The sequence below is a fragment of the Gopherus evgoodei genome, chromosome 11, assembly GCF_007399415.2.
Source record: "Gopherus evgoodei ecotype Sinaloan lineage chromosome 11, rGopEvg1_v1.p, whole genome shotgun sequence".
Classification (NCBI taxonomy): domain Eukaryota; kingdom Metazoa; phylum Chordata; order Testudines; family Testudinidae; genus Gopherus; species Gopherus evgoodei.
In genome coordinates, this window is record NC_044332.1 from 34,372,239 (window position 1) to 34,390,963 (window position 18,725).

Below are 18,725 nucleotides of genomic sequence, written 5' to 3' on the forward strand. Positions count from 1 at the left end.
CACGTTGTTCTTTCTTCTACTTTAACACTTTCTCTTATGAATATCAGATTTATAGTAGATGTGGCTAGCACTTGATATATTCATATGCAAAATCATACTGCTGTTCTACCATATTCCCTGATACTAGCATAAAGTAGGTTTCAGTTAAGATCCCAGTTTGCATGGTAGTATTTTAGCAGAATACATAGTTGTAATATAAATCATGCAGTTCAAATGCATCATCTCAGAATTCCTGTAACAAAGCAGAAAATACTGCTATTCGGTTTGTAGGACCAGAATTATTTTAAATAGTCAGAATTACTATTAAATTAAAAAAAACACACTTACAGAACCTGAGTTGATGTAAACATAAACCCTTCCTTCTTCTCTAACTTTACTTTGCATTGGAGCTCCAACCAGTAAGTCTGAGAGGCCATCAGTATTCAGATCCACTGCACAAACAGCAGCTCCAAAATAAGAACCAAGCTGTGCACACACACACACACACACAAAAAGTGAATAATCATCAAATCTTTAAGACAACACACAAGGAGTCATAATACGCACCAAAATAACATGAAAGGTTACCTTTTTACCCTTTAGTTCAGACAGAATAGTTAATGCCCTTGTCCCAATGCTAAAAATGTATGCCTAAAATAAGAGGAGAACATAGGAGAAATTCAACTCTTTGCACTTACAGTTTGTCAGTAAGAACAATGAAATACTAAATATGCTGTAGAGGAACGACAAATCCCAAAGGCACCAAAATAAAATACAGTCATGCATTATCTCCTGCCTGATCCTTTCTTAACACCACTGAACAAGCAAGACCCTCTTTCACACTGCATTTCCTTTCATTCCTTCTCACCAACTCAGAGAAGCTCCAATTCTCTGTGCTCCCCTGGAGCACAGAAATCCACTTTCTTAGCTTTCCATTGCAACAACCCAAAGAGGAAAAGTTACAACAAAGCACCTCTTACTTTACCAGTCTGCTCCTGCTGGGGAGCTCCTCCAATTACTTCTGTACTAGCTGGTGTCAGAAAGTGGCCAGCTCCAACAGCATATCCTGTAAATGAAATAGAGTCATAACTGAATGCAGTAAATATGATTACAGGCACCATTAATATAATTTTAGAGGTGCTCTCTGTGCATACTGTCAAGAATCCAATAAAACTTTTCATACAATATATGCCTCCCTCAGATGAGCTCTGAAGGAATAAAGTGCAATTTCATGCAGGTAAATAATAAACCAAATGTTTAGAAAGGGAAGTTTTCATAAGATAAACAAGATGGTCAATAAAAATAATGTTTGCTCCCAATTGCTAGAATTCACATTAAAAAAAATGTCAGAAACATGTATCAGAGAAAAGATGCCAAGCACACCTCCATTTTCCAATTATTTGCCATTTAAAATCAGTTTTAAAATGGAAATCCATCTTATTTAAGAACACACATTCATGAGTCACTCTCAAATAGGTCTGAGTTGTAACAACAAATTAATGCAAACATTCACATAAGAAAATTCAAAGAGAAACTATATCATTCAAAGCAATCACCAGATTTGTTATTTCAAATGTAGTTGGTTTCTATTGTATTGCAATAAAATAAAAGCACAATACTGTTACTAATACTGATGATTTTTTTTTTTTTGGGATGAGCACCTTCTTACACAACCTGGATATTAGATTTGGCTGGCTGACAAGAAAATATTGTTGGCAATGATCAGGCAGTTGGATCCACAGGGGCAGACTTTTATGTCTGTGCAGAGCTCTGCTGACTAATGGGGCTATATAGGGATATAAAAGTCCACCCACAAATAACCTATCTGAAGATTGGGGCCTTATTTTTTTTAGCTATGCATAACTGGTCATTTGTACTCCTCTCAAAGTGCAATATGGGACACAACTGGCTGAGTTCAGACAGAGGAGTAATTTAGTTTATTTATATTCTGCTCCCCTTGTAACTACAGAACTCTTATCAGCTTTCCATGAAACTAGGGAGCGCAATATCATAGAGGAGAATTGTGCCTTAAATCTTTAACTCGCTGAGATGACTGTGTGGAACTCAGGTTCCCATTATGCCAGCATTTTCTTTTTGTGTTTTAAGCTATAAGGGGTGAACAAGACCATTAATCATTTAAAGGTCAACTCCCACTTTCTACTTATTCAACAAGATGATGAACCTTAATTTTCATGCTCTGATCTTTACTTTCAAGTTATTTTGTTTTTGTCCAAGTGTAAAAACATTCATTTCTAATGATTTTTTGGTAACTGCAGGTCCCAAGTCTCTGCCCTGGTCTGAAGATTATTTTTCATATGTTGTATGAAAACAATGTGAATTTTATGCCTTTATTATTCAAGGCTCTGCACCTAAGCAAACCATTTCTGAGGCTGGGACAACATTTCATCTGAGTTTTGTTCTTTCTACTGCTAGAACACTTCTGAAAATCTCAGGAGAAAACCCTGACAAAATGTTAAAGTCACAGATAAGTTGATTAACAACTTCTTCATTCATTCACATTGACAAGAGGGAAGCAGTCAAATGGGAAACCTGGAAAAAGCTGAATCAAAAGGTGTACATTTTAGAAGAGCCAAGGCAGTTTTATTCCAAGATTTCCCTAACCTAGCTCCTGGTCTAACTTCCATTTAAGTCAGTGAGAGTTTACTGACATTTAATGGGAGATGCAATGGGTCCTTAGTAATGGGTGAGTGAAGGCTTTCTACCTCCAGATCTAAAGCACACAGGGGATGAAAGAAGTGGCAGTCATTAATTCAATAGCCCTGAAACTGAAGAAGGAAAAGGAGCCAACATGGCATCATCTGTCTCTTCTCAGAAGCAGTATGTATTTGGGACTCCCAAATGGTTAAACCCATGAAGGAATCTGGCTTGGGAACAGGTGCTAAACATGGCTTCATTCCTCAGCAGTTCTGTCAGAAATTTCCCTTGGAAGTAAATACTCCCTTGTGCTATCTTTCCCCAGACAGAGAGGGGAAGCAATAGCACAACTTCCTTAGGACTTATGCTGTTGGGGGAATTAGAGAGCAATGCAAAGGGGCAGAGCCTCCACACATATGTTCTTAGATCTCCAGAATGTCCCCTATCCAACTGGAGGCCTACAAACCCTTAACCTTGCCCGAAGGAGCAATGTCCCATGTAAATGTACCCTTCTTGCAAGAGTGTATGATGTCAGTGCATATCAGCTAGACTTCTCCTCAGGCCTAAATTCATCAAACCACCTAAGCACGTACTTAACTTTAAACACATGAGCACTCCCACTGTCTTCACATGTTTCTCCTACCTAAGTCGCATCTTCAATGGGTTGACTCATGTTTAAATGTAAGCATACAAGCAAGTGCTTTGCTGGAGCACCCTAATTATGAGTATATATTACTGCAAAGGGACATTTCTGCTATCCCTCTTATCATCCATCTTCTGTAAGAACTCTGTCTCTCATTCTGAAAAGCAGATGAAACACCTCCCCATTAGGCTTACCCTACAGGAAATATAGAAATAGAAAGACCAAGTGCAATTAAAAATGTATACTGGACTATAAGAGGAAGCATAGATGGGGTTAAACTTCTGATAATTATAAATTAACTCATTAAGATGCAGGTCTACAATGTATTCATATACATAACTAAGTTCAGATCTTTTATACTATATGAACTTCTTTCAAAATGGTAATCATTATAATTTAAAACCACCAAGAAAGGGGCTAAAAATGTTGCGACCACATCCTGTTTTTATTATTGTATTTAGAGCTATTCAAGTACAGCTAAGGAAATCCTGCCAAACATTATTTATTCACTGATTTCTCTTTCCTAATGTATTCTCTTCCTTGGGGGGCTGCTACCGAAACCGCTCTCTTCCCTCCATCTTGAAATCAAACCCTACAACACCCATTTCTCATGTTCTTCTCCTGTAAAACTCCAGATTGCCATAATCTCCACATTGGTTATTAAGAAACAATAACTCTATAAAGCAGAGACCAATCATTGATCACTGCCAGAAGAAAGGATAGTGAACGCATATAGATTAATTACAGTAGTCTGCTTTGAATTGTATGCTGGTCACAAAATATACTTTCCTCAGTTGTTAATGCTATTGTTATTTATGTGCTGACAATGTGCTTAGCACTGTAAAAATATACAAAATGAGTTCAGAATCAGCCCTGAAGAAACTGCAACCTAAAAGACAGAAATATAGGAGATTGGACACACTGGGAAGCCCAGGGCAAGGAATAAATTGTGACTCAGCTAGCATGGCATTAAGGGGCACCACAGGAGAAACAGTGTGGGGGGTGGACGCGGGAACAGACTCTCAGACAGCTGGCAGGATGGGATGTATTGGGGTGGGGACTAGGCAGACCTTCTCTGCTGCCCCAATCCGCCAGCCAGGATAGCTGCACCAGTGCATTGGGAAACGTGTGTGCTGTGCAGTACAAAGACTTACTGCAGTTTACTCCTTCCCTGGAGAAGCAGAAGGAAGACTGTGACTGTTTGAGTCACAATCCCCCTCCCAGCTGTCCATGGGGAAGGACAATAACACACAAATCCTTACTCTAAGTTCATGGCAAAGCCATCATTGAGCCTGTTATTAAACATATTTAAATACTGCATGAAATCTGCTTATTGTAGTGCTGAGTGAAGTCTACCAAACCATTTATAATCAAAGTCCTTACAAACAGAGCAGACTTAAGTGTGCAGCGTGAACTGTCACTCTTTTAAATCAAACAAGATTAGAAATTATTGTAAATGAAGATAAAGCAGTTCAGAAATAAATGTCTGAGGCAATTGAGATGAGAAGAATGTAGAGGAACGCAGAAGAGAAGTGAGATTTTAAGAAGATTAACATCACACTCAGAATCACAAGACAGGTCTGGGGCGTCACTCTGGGGTGTAACAAAGATGACATTTCACACCCAGTTGTATAGACCAGGGAATTAGCTAAACAGATGAATAAAAAAAATTTTAAATACCTAAGTAACTTCCAAATTTTACTTGGTTCCTCGAATCTGTATAAGCTTGAAAGGTATTCGCAGTGGTATTGTACACAAAGACCGATCCAGTCCAATAATATGATCCTGGGGCTCCCATTATAATTAAATCCTGGAGAAAAAGAGTGTTATGTTTATGTATTAAACTCTTAAAGATAAGCATGATGAGTCAAATTCATGCCTGGTATAACTCCCCTGAAGTCAATGGAATTACACTGGAGATGTATTTGGCTCAATATCAGTGTGTTAAAATCAAATCACATATAAAATGTTTTACATTTTTAAAATATGGTTATTATTTCCCTACTAAAAGCTTTGAGCGGTAAGCAATTTAAAGAAAACCACAACCAAGGTATCTTCCCCCTCAGGAGAATATTTTAGAAATCATATTTTCAGATAGAACATAAAAATGTACACTATAGTGCATCACTCTTTATATACAGAATGTAAGCCTTATTAGTGTTTAATATTTCTTTCAATAGGTTATTCTGAATGGAATAATAAAAAATATGCTCTATTATATTCTTCACTTCCTTTCAAAATAAAAAGGAATTTTGGATTTAAAATAGAGTGCCATGATAAATTATGTTTTGGCATTTTGAAAATTATTACATACCTAAAACTCTTATCTTTAATACATTTCATTTAAAAAAAAAAGATGAAATCTCACAACTATGCACAAATGTATGATGTTCTCCAGGAAATAATTAAATAGGAAACCGATTTTTTTAATACACACCTTAAAGTAAAAACTAGACATCCCAGCCTGACATGACCCATGGTTTTCTCCAAACTTTCGCACATAATCTGAATATAAATGCAAAAATTATTTAAAGTCTACAATCATCTTGAAAAACAGAGAGTTTCAGAATTCCTCTGCAGCTCTCTGAAATGAAAGCAGAGATAAGTAACAAGAACTGGTTTCTACCGTTGGAAATAGTACATGGACTTCAACGTCATACCAGAATAACAAAGGACTTGAGAAAATTGTCCCATTCAAAATGCATCACTTGATTGGAGTAAGGTTTTGAAGCCTGGATTTAGCTATTCTAAAAAGGTGACAATCTCCTTTAATACAAGTCAGTCCACGAAAACAGTATGTCAAAGTGAAACGTCACTATACACAGTGCTTGAATAACAAATGCTAGGAGGTTTAACACTCCTCTTCCCACCCCATTTACAACTCCAGCCATACTTTTGATGGAAATAACTACTTCAATTGATGCCTTTGCATCGCTGCTGGGAATCCAGTACATGTACAGTTTAGAGCTGTAATAATCAAACTAGTGCTTGTATCTATGGTCAGCCATGGCTTCTTTTGCCTTCTTCTGCTGCTCCATTAGATTTTTGGAAGAGCTCCTCCATTGGATATCCCAGTGTCTTGTTCCCACTTTCCATCTCTTTCATTTCTTATCCTTCCTTTCTCATGTTTTTAATCTCAGTCCCCTACGTCTGTTTGTCTTTCCTCTGCAAGGCTCCTTATACCCATGCTCTTCCAACTCCAATATTTTACTTTTCTTTACTAACACTTTCCCTTCAGTATCTCCTTCATTTCACTCCCATATACACTCACCTGTCATTTACCCGCCTCCTACTCCCTTCACCCAGTAACCAGTGGCTGTCTTTGATTCCAGGGGGGTGGGATGCTGGAAGGAGTTTCTTCATCATTCTCTGTGGGAAGGCCAGATTATCTGCTCTCCCCTACCTCAACAGGGGATAGGATCACTAAATATTCTGATGAATTGTTCCCTCAAGTTTGGGGAAAGTACAACAAGAACTGAGGATCCCCTGGTAGGTTGCTGGGGGCACTGAGGCCACCATTCCCATCTTGGTCCCATCCTGCTCTCACTCTTGTTCTCCTGTAGATTGCACAGGGGCACTGAGGGAGGCCTCTTCCTACAGGCTACAAGTTGGGTGAGAGATTAGGCCTGGCAGGTCTTAAGACTCAGGAATGGGGCGGTAGGCAGCACTGGCTGCTACTGGGAACAGTCTGTCTGATGCTCAGGAAGAGGGAACAACAGCCAGTTGAGGATGCTGTTTCTAGTCAACTCAGACATTGTGCGCCATATGCCTAGCAGGTGAACGGAGCAAAGAGATGAACTGAGCCTGCACTGGCCTGTTTATAAAGAAAATAGGCCCTGCAGGGACCAGCCCATTGAATAAATACTGGTTGCCCTTTTCAGATGTTGAATCAACATTATTTCAATGTGATCAAAATTTCACCAGAAAGTTTGGTCCATAGGCCAGATTTCTGTCTTCAGAACCCACACTGCAGGCCCTGGATAGCAGAAAGCCTACCCAGGGCAGGTGGGAGGAGGGAGCAAACAAGAAACAAAACAGTTTAAAGTGTTCACAACCCCCAGCTCATTTCTTTTTTCCAGGGGCATATCTGTTCTTTTATTTCCTTAAATCAAGTAGGATGTTATCTAATCAAACCCTAGAAATCACCAAACTCTCTGCTTACCTTTATAGCAAGGACTTATTCTTTTACTTAGTTTTGTTCGAAAATCAGGAGGGATTTCATAACAAACGCCATTAGGGAGTTTGTGTTCATTTTTTATGTAATATATATTTTTCCACCTATGTCCACATGCCTGTATATATAAAGAAAAAAAAACAACAACACGAGATGCGAAAGGAAAATGTAAAAGTTGTGAAGGTAGTGTGACAAAATGCATACAGTACTTAAGGCAATACATACAACAATGGTTCCATTTTCCCTTGGCTGCCTGGACAAGCTGACACCCAGCCATTGATTATCTCTCTCTTCAAAACAGGTCTTTCCACAATAGTCTCCTGCTGGATTGCCTGGAGCAAAGAAACCAAAACAAAACAAAAACGCCATGACAATCAGCTTGATCATGGGAAATATACTAAATTTCTATGGCTTCCTTCTTATACAGCTTGATTACTAGATGATTATATTAAACAGTGTAAGTTCAGCAAAATTTATACAGATGTGTTTTGTACAGGAAGTTCCATGTACAGATATTTAGTATGGTTCATATTTTTCAGACAGGAAGGTATGCTGCCATACATATAATATGTCCAGATCCAAACACAGCATATTAGGTGTGAACAGGACCTATTAGTCACTGAGTTCTGATTGTGTGATCATCACTACTGAAACTGAGAAAATTAAAGATGCTGAGCACAAATCCAACATGAGTAGCACTCCTGTTAAAAAAAAATTCATTGCTTGTTTTGTAGCCGAGGACTTCACTCCTGTGGTGTGATCTCAAGGAAAGTACTAATAAAGTGGCATTGTTATTCACTGAGCTAATTTATCACAAAAAGTATGCTATCGTCTTATAAAGATTCATCATTGGTAAACAAGGAAATTTAAGACCTAATATTAGGTAGTCAGTAAATCCAAAATGGGAGAATTTTTCATATCTAGCAGTGAACCCAAACCCCAGGTCTTAATCCTCTACCATACTGAATTCAGACTCCCAGATCCAAACCCACTCTTACAGCTGATTTTGCCCAGTCCCCTAATCTGAAACCTCAAAAGAGCCTCTTGATGCAGCGCTTAGAAATCAGCTCTACTAGGTATTGCTATTCTGATAAAATAAGATGTCTATAACTACAATCTTTATTTTGGAGGTGAAACCATTATGGATCAAACTTCTGTGTTCTGAGTACTCTTTATACAGAATGAAAGCAATTATTTAAAGGTGGTTGCTTGTTTGTTTCTCTTTAAATGTCAGAAAGCACTTTTTACACATGGAAGGACTTTGAGAAATTCTGCAAATAAATATTTGGCAAGTTCTTGCTTCCTCCCAACAAGTTGGTGTGTGTGGAAAGAATACTTTTATGTAGAGAGGACTATGGTTTAAAAATATATATATTCTGCTTGAAAGGCTCAATTACATTTGGAAACACATTTTTATAGAAGCAGCAGAGAGTCCTGTGGCACCTTATAGACTAACAGACATTTTGGAGCATGAGCCCATGAAAGCTCATGCTCCAAAACGTCTGTTAGTCTATAAGGCGCCACAGGACTCTCTGCTGCTTTTACAGATCCAGACTAACACGGCTACCCCTCTGATACTTGATTTTTATAAAAGTCTCTCTTATGTATTTACTTGCAAGAGCACATAACAGAAGACAGTAGTACTCAGTATTTCAGTCCAATATCTTCAGATAGCATTTTGCTGCTCAATTTACCAAAACTACTAAGATATCTATTTTTCTATCTGAATTTTGTATGATAGTTGGAATAAAAAACTCCAACAAGACTTGTGCTCACCTGTGCCAAGGCAAACTAAATCCTTTATCCACCAACACAACACAGAATCTTTCTGTCACATATAAATTAGCCAGCAGAGGGCTCCTATACAGATCAGTGAACACAACAGAAACATACTGTATATTGACATTAATAGAGGGGCAAATGGGCTTGCATCAGAGCTGACATTTATTTGTAACATATTGGTGTAAGGGCTATTAAATTTGAACAAATGCATACTGAGTTCTACGTGTCTGCTAAATTTCTTGAAAAGAAAATCCCCCTATATTGACTTGATGTATTGCCTCCTCTTATTCCATGTATAGCCTCTTTATGTAATACAGGGGAAACAAGAATTGTCTCAGAAGAATCAATGTATATTTTTATTAGAAATGAAAGAAGTGGGGAAAGCTAGCCTCTCAGATTATCTCTTCTTCCCAGAACTTTTGAAGGTTTTTCCTGAACAGCAAATAAGACTAGATTGTCATGTGGTCTGAGACGGGGAGGTTTCACTTGTATCTTCTCCGGTCTCAGTGTTCCCTTCTGTCACCCAGTTTTAGGTGTACCTAAGAACTTCAGAAGCAGTGAGAAAGAGCACTTTCCTCTTCTCCCATCCACTGTATTCTCCCTTACCCACTTGGTTATTTTCCCTTCTCCTTGACTCTAAACTTTGGCCCTCTGCTCTTCCACCATCTCCTGTTTCCTCTGAAGCTTCTCTCGTTTTCTACTCTTCTCCTGCTCTCCACTCCTTCTCAAGATTCATTGTTGTTCCCTTTTATTTAATAGTAAGGTTTCTAGCATTGTTTTAAGGAAGGAATAGTATGAAGCTCTTGTGGGCATAAAGATGGGTTAAGGGAGCGTGGACTTAATACCACGGATATAATGATGAGCGTGGGCATGATACTATCCATGTTTAATCCAGTGAGAAGACAGTTAGCACAGTCTGCATCAGTTTACAGACAACAGAGAACAGCACTGCTGAAAATACCAGAGAGGAAATGGCAACTTAATTCCCTCAGGGGAAAGGGGCATGCCTTGCTCTTGTAAAGTCACTGTGAAACAAATAAAAGTGCAGCCTGTGTAAATTGCAGAGATGAAAGAAATATCTCCCTGTCATCCCCACTACATGACACTCCACGGAAACAGCATAGTCAAATATAAGTCATACAGACCCCTGCCTTTGGCAGCCCCTACAAATCATCACGCCTTGGATTGATAAATCTATTCCAATACATCCAGTCAGCAACATATGCTGAGTATCAAAGCAGGAGACCCCAAAATATCAATGCACATGGAAGGAAAAGATGTACAGTTGTGTACTATAATTAGGAGTAAACAAGTCACTCAAATAACTGAGCCTCTTTGAATTGTTTTATATACTTATTTCAAATTATTCAGTGATTTGTTATTATTCACAGTAAATAATTCTTGGTCTTAAAATTGTGCAGTAGCAATTTACTTCATCTGTTCAACAGCTATAAAGTGAGCTGGCATGGATAATGTTGACTGGAGATAAGTCACATTGGGATTGTTTCCATTCTCCCAATTAGATGAGTGTAAGTCTTAGAATCAGGCTGTTGATGCAAATATTTGCATTTGAATTTGAAGTTTGCTTTCCACAAATGTCCTTTAATATTTCTGTGAACACTTCCCTCTCCCTTGATGCCCCCAGGTAACTTCATTAATTAAAATATTAAGGGAATGAGGACAGAAGATGGGTGTGAACGCAGGTGATACAAATTCTTTATTCCCTCCAAGGAAATATTTGCAGAAAGTTGTTGAAATGTTCCCTTGTTTTCAACTGTAAGCCTTCACCTGGGGGAGCTACAGGGCAGCTTGTATCTAGCCTGATTATGGTAAGGGTTTAAAGGGAGAAATTGTGGGTGGCAGCTCTGGTCTCTACCTCAAGAAGCTGCTAGACTTCTGTGTAAGCTTATAACTGGAATATAGCTTTTCTTTTGTTTAACGCTAAGCAGCATGAATGATTTACTACTTTTGTGAACAATAACTTGATTCCTCTCAGTGTTACTGGCATATTGATCATACTCAATTTTTACTTTACGAGAAATTGAACATACAAGATATTATTGACTAAAAACGATGAATATTATATTTTGAATCCCTCTACAATAATACACAATCATCTTAACTTGGTGGGGGAGGGAGCTGGACTCAATGAAAGTTAAAAGCATGCAGCATGTCACAGAATTAAGGCCCTGATAGGTCTTCTGGGACATCACTCTAAAAAAATATACCCTGAATCTTTATTCTTTGCATTTTTGCACTCATCTAAGCACTAAAAAACATCTCCTGTGCAATCACTGTTATAAAAGTCCGGTTTGTGTATGACTTTATAGAGTAGAATACTTGATTTTCTTGACAAACCAAAAACACAGTAAATTAAGTCTGAATTTCATGAAATGCTGCATTCATAATTTAACATAAACTAGAGAAGAGATTCACTGAACTCCACTGCCCTTTGTATTCAATGGACTAGATGCTCAGCTATGGGTGAAATACACTGAGTGCAGCTGAGGGGTTGGGAAGGCAAAGGCGCCCTGAAAGTACCTTCATGGCCCATGCGTCATGGGGCCAGTTGGAAATCAATCCAGCATAATTTAGAGCAGGCTTTTCTAAATTATGCCTGGCTGCCTGTGAGCCCAAGGGGCAGATCTGGCAGCTGAGATCACTGAAGCACAAGACTGCTCTGGATAACTTTCCTGCACCAGAAGCCTTTAGGATCTCATAGCTCTGGCCAACCAAAAATTTCCTAATAGAGGGAGAATCAGCAGCTAGCTGGTTAAACCACTCGTAAAGCTGCTTTGCCACATCAGATTGTTGATGAGAGCTCTTAATAGGGCCAAAGATCTATCCCAAAAGCTTGTAATACTCAATACCTTTGTTGTAGACATAGAACAGCAGCAAGAATCCTCTTATAACTATTTTAGCACATCTGCAATACCTGGGGCTCATAATTAGAAGATGTGGGTTCTCTGAAAAAGTGTTTCTTGCATTGCATGAGTAGAGACTTCAAATCTTACTGAGGTTACGGTCATTAAAATGGCCATTCCTCCTCCTATTGAAATAACTAATTTTCAAAGCAAACAACCACCAATGCTAAAAGGTCAGAACCAGAACATATCCTATGAAAAATACTAACTAGGGATAACAAGTTCAGTCACAGAAAGATACTGTACTGTATCTACAAAAACGTCCACGCTAAAAAATAGATACCTAAATAAGTTAGACAATTGTACTTTGTCTACATTTGTCTCTCTGCCTAAAGGTCATAGATATATAAAACGAAAGATTGAACTGAGGAGGGTAATCAGGCTAGCCCAAGCTGGGTCTTATTTAACTTCATTCCTTCCCCCATTCCCCTCCAACATGGCTTTTTTTAACTTACTTATTTTATGGCAGAACTGTTCTTTTTTTATATAGCTTAGATTTTTTTAACATGAGGATTGTTTTAGAACCAGTTTAGTGTTATGGGGAAATGGTCCAGTTTGAAAAAAAACAAACTAACAGCACATTATGAGTGCTAAGTTAGCCCTGGTCTACACTAGACAGTGAAATTGACATAAAGCAGCTTATGTTGACTTAACTATGTCAGTGCATAGTTAAGCCTTTCTCCTGCCGATGTAAGTACCCTACTACACCTACATAATATCTCTACCTCCATGACAGGCGTATCTTATATCGGTGTAGTTAGGGCGACCGACGCAGTGTCCATGTAGACACTGCGTTACTTACATGGGCTGTTGGCTGTCATGGCTCCAAATTGACAAGAAAGTCCGCCTTCCAAAGTCCCAGCTTTCTGCCCCCAGCTGGCTCCGTGCTTGGAGCCATACTTCATTGAGTATGGCTTCCCATACTTCATCGAGGCTCCTGGCTCCCCACTCCAACATACAGCCAAGAGCAGGGAACAGATGGGGAGCAATCCAGCCAGTCTTCCGGTAGGAGCTGCAAGCGGAGCAGAGAGACTGGGCTTTCAGCTGCCCACACTGCCCCCTTAAGTTAGTGGAAGAGCTCCTGCTGAAGATGTGCACCACTGACTGTAAGAGAATAGCGTGGACATGAACCACCACATTAATGACTGCAGTGGCTGTAAGTTGACCTAATATAGGTCAACTTAAGTTTTTAGTGTAGACATGCCCACAAATGTTTATATTTACCATTGTCATCAATAGCAAAGTGGCATGTGGAGAGTCGTGTTTATATTGTGACATAAGCATTCGATGAAGTGCAATACAAGACAGAAAACATCAGCGTGTACCTCCTGCAGCCTCTACATCTGCTGGCAGAAGTCCCCCAAATCAATTTAAGAATAGCCTTTGGCAAGTTTTAAACCTGTAATTGCTTAGTTACACCCCCAATTCAATTCAGAAACCTGTTAACTGTCAAGAAAATCAGTAGTGATTGTGTTTAACACGGTCAAGGACTCATTCTTCCTTGCTTCTTCTTCATTGACAAAACTAGTAAAAGCAAAATCAAGAAATCCTGCAGAGGCAACAAACATTAAACAGCATGTAGGTGGTAATACCCACTTAAGCCACTTTGCCAGTGGCTCTGAGCATTTTCCATTCTTTCAGTGAATTATAGGATTGCATTAGGACAGCCACATAGATAGTAGTGGGCGTTCCTAGCTAACTATCAGTGTGGCATAATATAGGGGCCTGCTCACTTTATTTAGAAAGAGCACCTGGAGCAGGGATTTAATTTTGCTGTTATTACCACTAGATCATAGAAATCCTTTACATACTTTTTGTCTACCTTATGTGGCTCCATGTGTCACTTCACTCTACTGCATAGGGTCACAAAGTCAAATCAGGATTGACACATAAACAAAAAGAGTACTGATCCAAAAAGAGAAATGTAACAACCACAGCCAAAACTAAGCCTCTTACTTCCTGAGGTTACTCAGGTTCTGTAACCCCAATCTACATGTGGGGATATTGACTTATGTGTAGGAATAATGAAGGGAAAGCTAAGTTAAAACAAAGAGCATTTATTTTTTGACAGCAGCTAATGTCTTATGGGAGCAAGTTCTATAGTCCAGCTCCTTTGAAAGCTGTTTCCTGCGCTCCCAAACCTCCCCTATTGGCTGAGTTTCATGGTTTCAGTGGATCACAATGGACGTGGGAGAGACGATATTTCAGGTAGCTCAGGGCAATCTCATGCATAGCTCTGATTACAGGATACAGACATGGAACTGGACTCTGTAGTTAAGGAGGACAAGGGCAGAAGACAGGGGTGATGTGTTCACAGCAACCTGTTTCCTTTAACAGATGGACTGCTGCATTTTGTACAAAAATCATATACTTGGAGCAGGATACATATAGTTGCCTGTATGCCATTAGCAATTCATCTGAAAAAAACATTCCAGTTACTTCATCATGGGTTGGGAACTGAAATGTTTTAGAGAGAAACTCCAGAGCATAATTTAGAAACTTTTTTTCTTTTCCGCACTGACTTTAATTACAGTTGCCCTCAGTTCAGAAGATTGAACTACTTTCTCAGGGCGGGAAATAACAGAGGTTTAATTTAAATTCTCACAAGCCTTTTGAATCATAGATGCTGAAAGCAAAATATGGAAAGAAAAATAAACATGAAGATGAGAACTGTCATTTCAATTCAGGGTTAAATCATTTTTTTAAATCTAATTTTATTGTATTCCTTTCTATTGGTAAGAAAAAGACAGCGTTTTTAAAATCTAGATTTTTTAGGATTTATATTTTAAATAATTGAATCTACATTTATAAAAGCTTTGATCTTTTATATTACTGAATAGTAAATATAAATGCTAATTTATGAAATATCAAAATGAGACAAAAATGTGAAATAAGCACATAGAGGACATCTCTAGGTTCTTATATTATTGCAAGCAGTGGTATAAATTGAAGAAGGTTTGTTTAGTCAGATCGAAATTGGGCTATGTTGTACAGGTTTTTCAATGATAAATAGCCACTAAGATGGTTTGAAAGTATTTGCAAAATAGTGGAAGGAGGAGCATTTATTGAGACAATAAAATATTTCTCCATGCTTCTGGGAAAATTCTATTAGTTGTTTATTTTGTCAGTTATAACCGTTGAGGAATCGAGGGAACATAAGTGTGCACTTTGCTTCTTCTAAATAAGAGAGTTGTAGTGGCTGGCTAGCTTCTGTATTCAACTATAAGTGGCAAGCAAGCTTGGAGTTCTTCGCTGAAGTGGTAACATCATCTTCAGGTGCAAACACCGTTCAACTCACCCATCTGGAGCTGTTCACAAGTCCCACTGGGGTTGCTCCCGATCCTGCATCTGAAAATTGCACCTGGATTGACCACAGAGCTATTTGCCAACCAGTTGGCTTTAGGGGCTCCCACAACCAACCTGAAAGTGAGGAGAAAAAAAATTAACCCCCGACAACAGAAATGCAAACACTAAAAGGCAACCCCCCGCCCCCAGTACCCAGGAGAATTAGAGAAGAGTTTCATGCTCTTCTGCACCCAGGGTGCAAACGTCCGCAACAAGCAACTGTGTAATGGCAAACGAAAAGAAACTGTTTCCCAACGTCCTCGGTTTCTTTGCAGCGGGAATGCTGTAAGTGGATGCCCCATGTAATGGAGTAGCCAAAAAGTTACTGTAACTTTAATCGGACGCAGGATTGCGCGAGCTGGAACAATTTGAATGAGGTTCAGATTTGAAGCCGTCCCTGGAAGAAGAAGTGCTTGGGAAGATCTCACCGAGTGACCCACAAAGCAAAGCCTTTCCTCGGGGTGCCGCGGGTTAGAACGGGAGCAGCGGGGCGGCAGTCACTGCCCGCTCAGACCAGCAAGATCAGCGAGGAGCAGAGTGGGGCTAGTTGGGTCACGGCTGTTAGGAAAGTCCCCAGCGGTTTCCCAGGCAGCAGCCAGAGTGACAGAGAGCTGAGAAGTCGCCTGGCGAGCGACACTTACCATCTGCTAGGGCCATGACTGTGCAGCACAACCGAATAGCCAAATAACGTCCCACTGAGCCCCTTGAAGACCACGGGGCGCTGGGTGTCCAGGTTGTAGGCGTGGGCAGCCCTCATGCAGCGGCCCAGGAGCAGGAGCAGGAGCAGCGCAGCCCACACGGGAGCCCCTCCGGAGGCGAGCCCCCCTGGCAGCCTCGCCCGGCTCCGCATGGCTCCTCGCAGAGCGCGGCCAGCTCACACCCGCAGCGCGCCGGGCTCAGGCCGGGGAGCAGCCCCTGCGCTGGGGGGCCGAGCCAGCTCGCTTGTAGCTCCCGCGCTGTTTCCCTCCCCGCCCTCTCTCTGCGGCGCCGGCGGGCGGGCGGGCGGCCCGGGCAGCTGGGGGCAGGCGGTCCGGGGCTGCAGCTCGCCCGCTGCGCAGCCCAGCAGCGGCGCTGTAGTGAGGGGCTGGGCAAGGGGCCGCCTGGAAAGCCTGGGCGGTGGGCGGGCGAAAGCCCCTCATTCCGCTTCCCCCTCGGGCAGCGTGTGCAGCACAACGGCCAAGCTGGGGGCAGGCTCCGGGCGCTGCTTCTCACCAATGGGAGCCCCCCAGGCAGGGAGGAGCCCAGCCCCGGGCCCGCTGCTGCTGGCCGCAGAGCGATGCTCCCCTCTTGCCCTGGGGAAGCAGCATTGTCCCGGCCGGGGAGCGCGGGCAGCGTTACCCACCGACCCCATGTCAAGCCCCTTATGCCATCCTACACCTGCTCCCGGGTCAGAGCCACCCTGCACATGCTCCCAGGTACACACCCTCACACACGTGCTCCTACGCCCCAGCCCCCCACTACCACCCTATACCTGCTCCCAGGCCAGAGGCCCCCCCCCACGTGCTCCCACGCCCCAGCTCCCGTTACCACCCTGCACATGCTCCCAGGTCAGAACCCCCCATGTGCTCCCACACCCCAGCCCCCCATTACCACCCTGCACGTGCTCCCAGGCACACACCCCCACACACGTGCTCCCATGCCCCAGCCCCCCACTACCACCCTGTACCTACTCCCAGGTCAGAGCCACCCTGCACATGCTCCCAGGCACACACACCCTCCATGTGCTCCCACGCCCCAGCCCCCCACTACCACCCTGCACCTGCTCCCAGGCACCCCCCCACCACCGTACCCCACTACCACCCTGCACCTGCTCCCAAGTCAGAGCCCCCCCACGTGCTCCAACACCCCAGCTCCCCATTACCACCCTGCACATGCTCCCAGGTCAGAGCCACCCTGCACGTGTTCCCAGGCACACACACCCCCTACGTGCTCCCACGCCCCAGCCCCCCACTACCACCCTGCACCTGCTCCCAGGCACACACCCCCCACCGCCATCCCCCACTACCACCCTGCACCTGCTCCCAAGTCAGAGCCCCCCCACGTGCTCCCACACCCCAGCTCCCCATTACCACCCTGCACCTGCTCCCAGGTCAGAGCCACCCTGCACGTGCTCCCAGGCACACACACCCCCTACGTGCTCCCACGCCCCAGCCCCCCACTACCACCCTGCACCTGCTCCCAGGCACCCCCCCCCCCACCACCGTCCCCCACTACCACCCTGCACCTGCTCCCAAGTCAGAGCCCCCCCCACGTGCTCCCATGCCCCTGCCCCCCACTACCACCCTGCACCTGCTCCCAGGTCAGAGCCCCCCCACATGCTCCCACGCCCCAGGCCCCCACTACCACCCTGCACCTGCTCCGGGGCTAGGCCACCCTGCACGTGCTCCCATTGCTGGGGAGATGCTGAGCTTTGTCACTTGTGACAGATATCACCTCGGAGCTGCACACAACTGCCTTGCCCCTCAGCAGGATGGTAACCAGCAGGACACGAGGGAGACTGGGAAGCAATGAGGAGATGGGGGGGACAGAGAAATATTTCAGTAGGGGGAGTACAAGGGGTGCTCCCCAAAGAGTTTTTAACCTTCCTCCCACCCCAACAGAAATTATTACTCCTCCCTGCAAAATGCCAAATGCCAGTTGCCCCTGTCAGATGGAAACTGCCAAGGACACTTCTGCCCCTGGGCCCAGCAGCAGCTATGGAAGATGGAGGAGAATTACAGACAGAAGAGGGGGCCCCACCTTCTAATCCCTCCCTGCATGAAAGCAAAGGACCTGGGCAGGGAGGAAAGGTAAGGGAGGGGCTCAGGACCTCAAGCAATGAAAAGGGCCCAGGGACCAGAGGGACTCAGAGTGAGCAACAGGTTTTGGGGAGTGTGATAAATGGGGGTGGGGGTAGCTCCCTTTTGTGGATACCCACCCAGTAGCTGTAAAATCCCTCTTAGTAGCTACTCTCTAATTGATCTGCCTGTAAAGGGTTAAAAAGTCTCACTGCTATGCATAGCTAAAAGGAAATGAGTGGGCACCTGGCCAAAAGAGCCAATGGGAAGGCTGGAACTTTAAAAAATTGGAACAAGACTCCCCTTTTGCCTCTCTGTTGTTATTCTCCTAGGGAGAGGCAGGCAGGGCAGGGCTATCCTGTAAGAAGTTTGGGCCAGGTATGAAAAAGCATCAGTATCATACCTAAAAACTACCAATTTAAAACCCCAGATATGTAAGTAGCTCA

The 18,725-nt window shown here is 42.6% G+C and overlaps 1 protein-coding gene across 1 annotated transcript in view; it reads right to left on the bottom strand.

The window, feature by feature from the left end:
• Positions 1 to 16,389, bottom strand: part of ITGA4 (integrin subunit alpha 4) — a 56,804-nt gene extending 40,415 nt beyond the window's left edge. The window contains 9 exon segments of the mRNA XM_030580064.1: positions 328 to 465; positions 568 to 630; positions 960 to 1,045; positions 4,958 to 5,087; positions 5,715 to 5,782; positions 7,440 to 7,569; positions 7,677 to 7,783; positions 15,456 to 15,577; positions 16,144 to 16,389. Coding sequence (XP_030435924.1) covers positions 328 to 465; positions 568 to 630; positions 960 to 1,045; positions 4,958 to 5,087; positions 5,715 to 5,782; positions 7,440 to 7,569; positions 7,677 to 7,783; positions 15,456 to 15,577; positions 16,144 to 16,352 — 1,053 coding nt within the window. The 5' untranslated portion in view covers positions 16,353 to 16,389.
• Between the last annotated feature and the right edge of the window lie 2,336 nt (positions 16,390 to 18,725).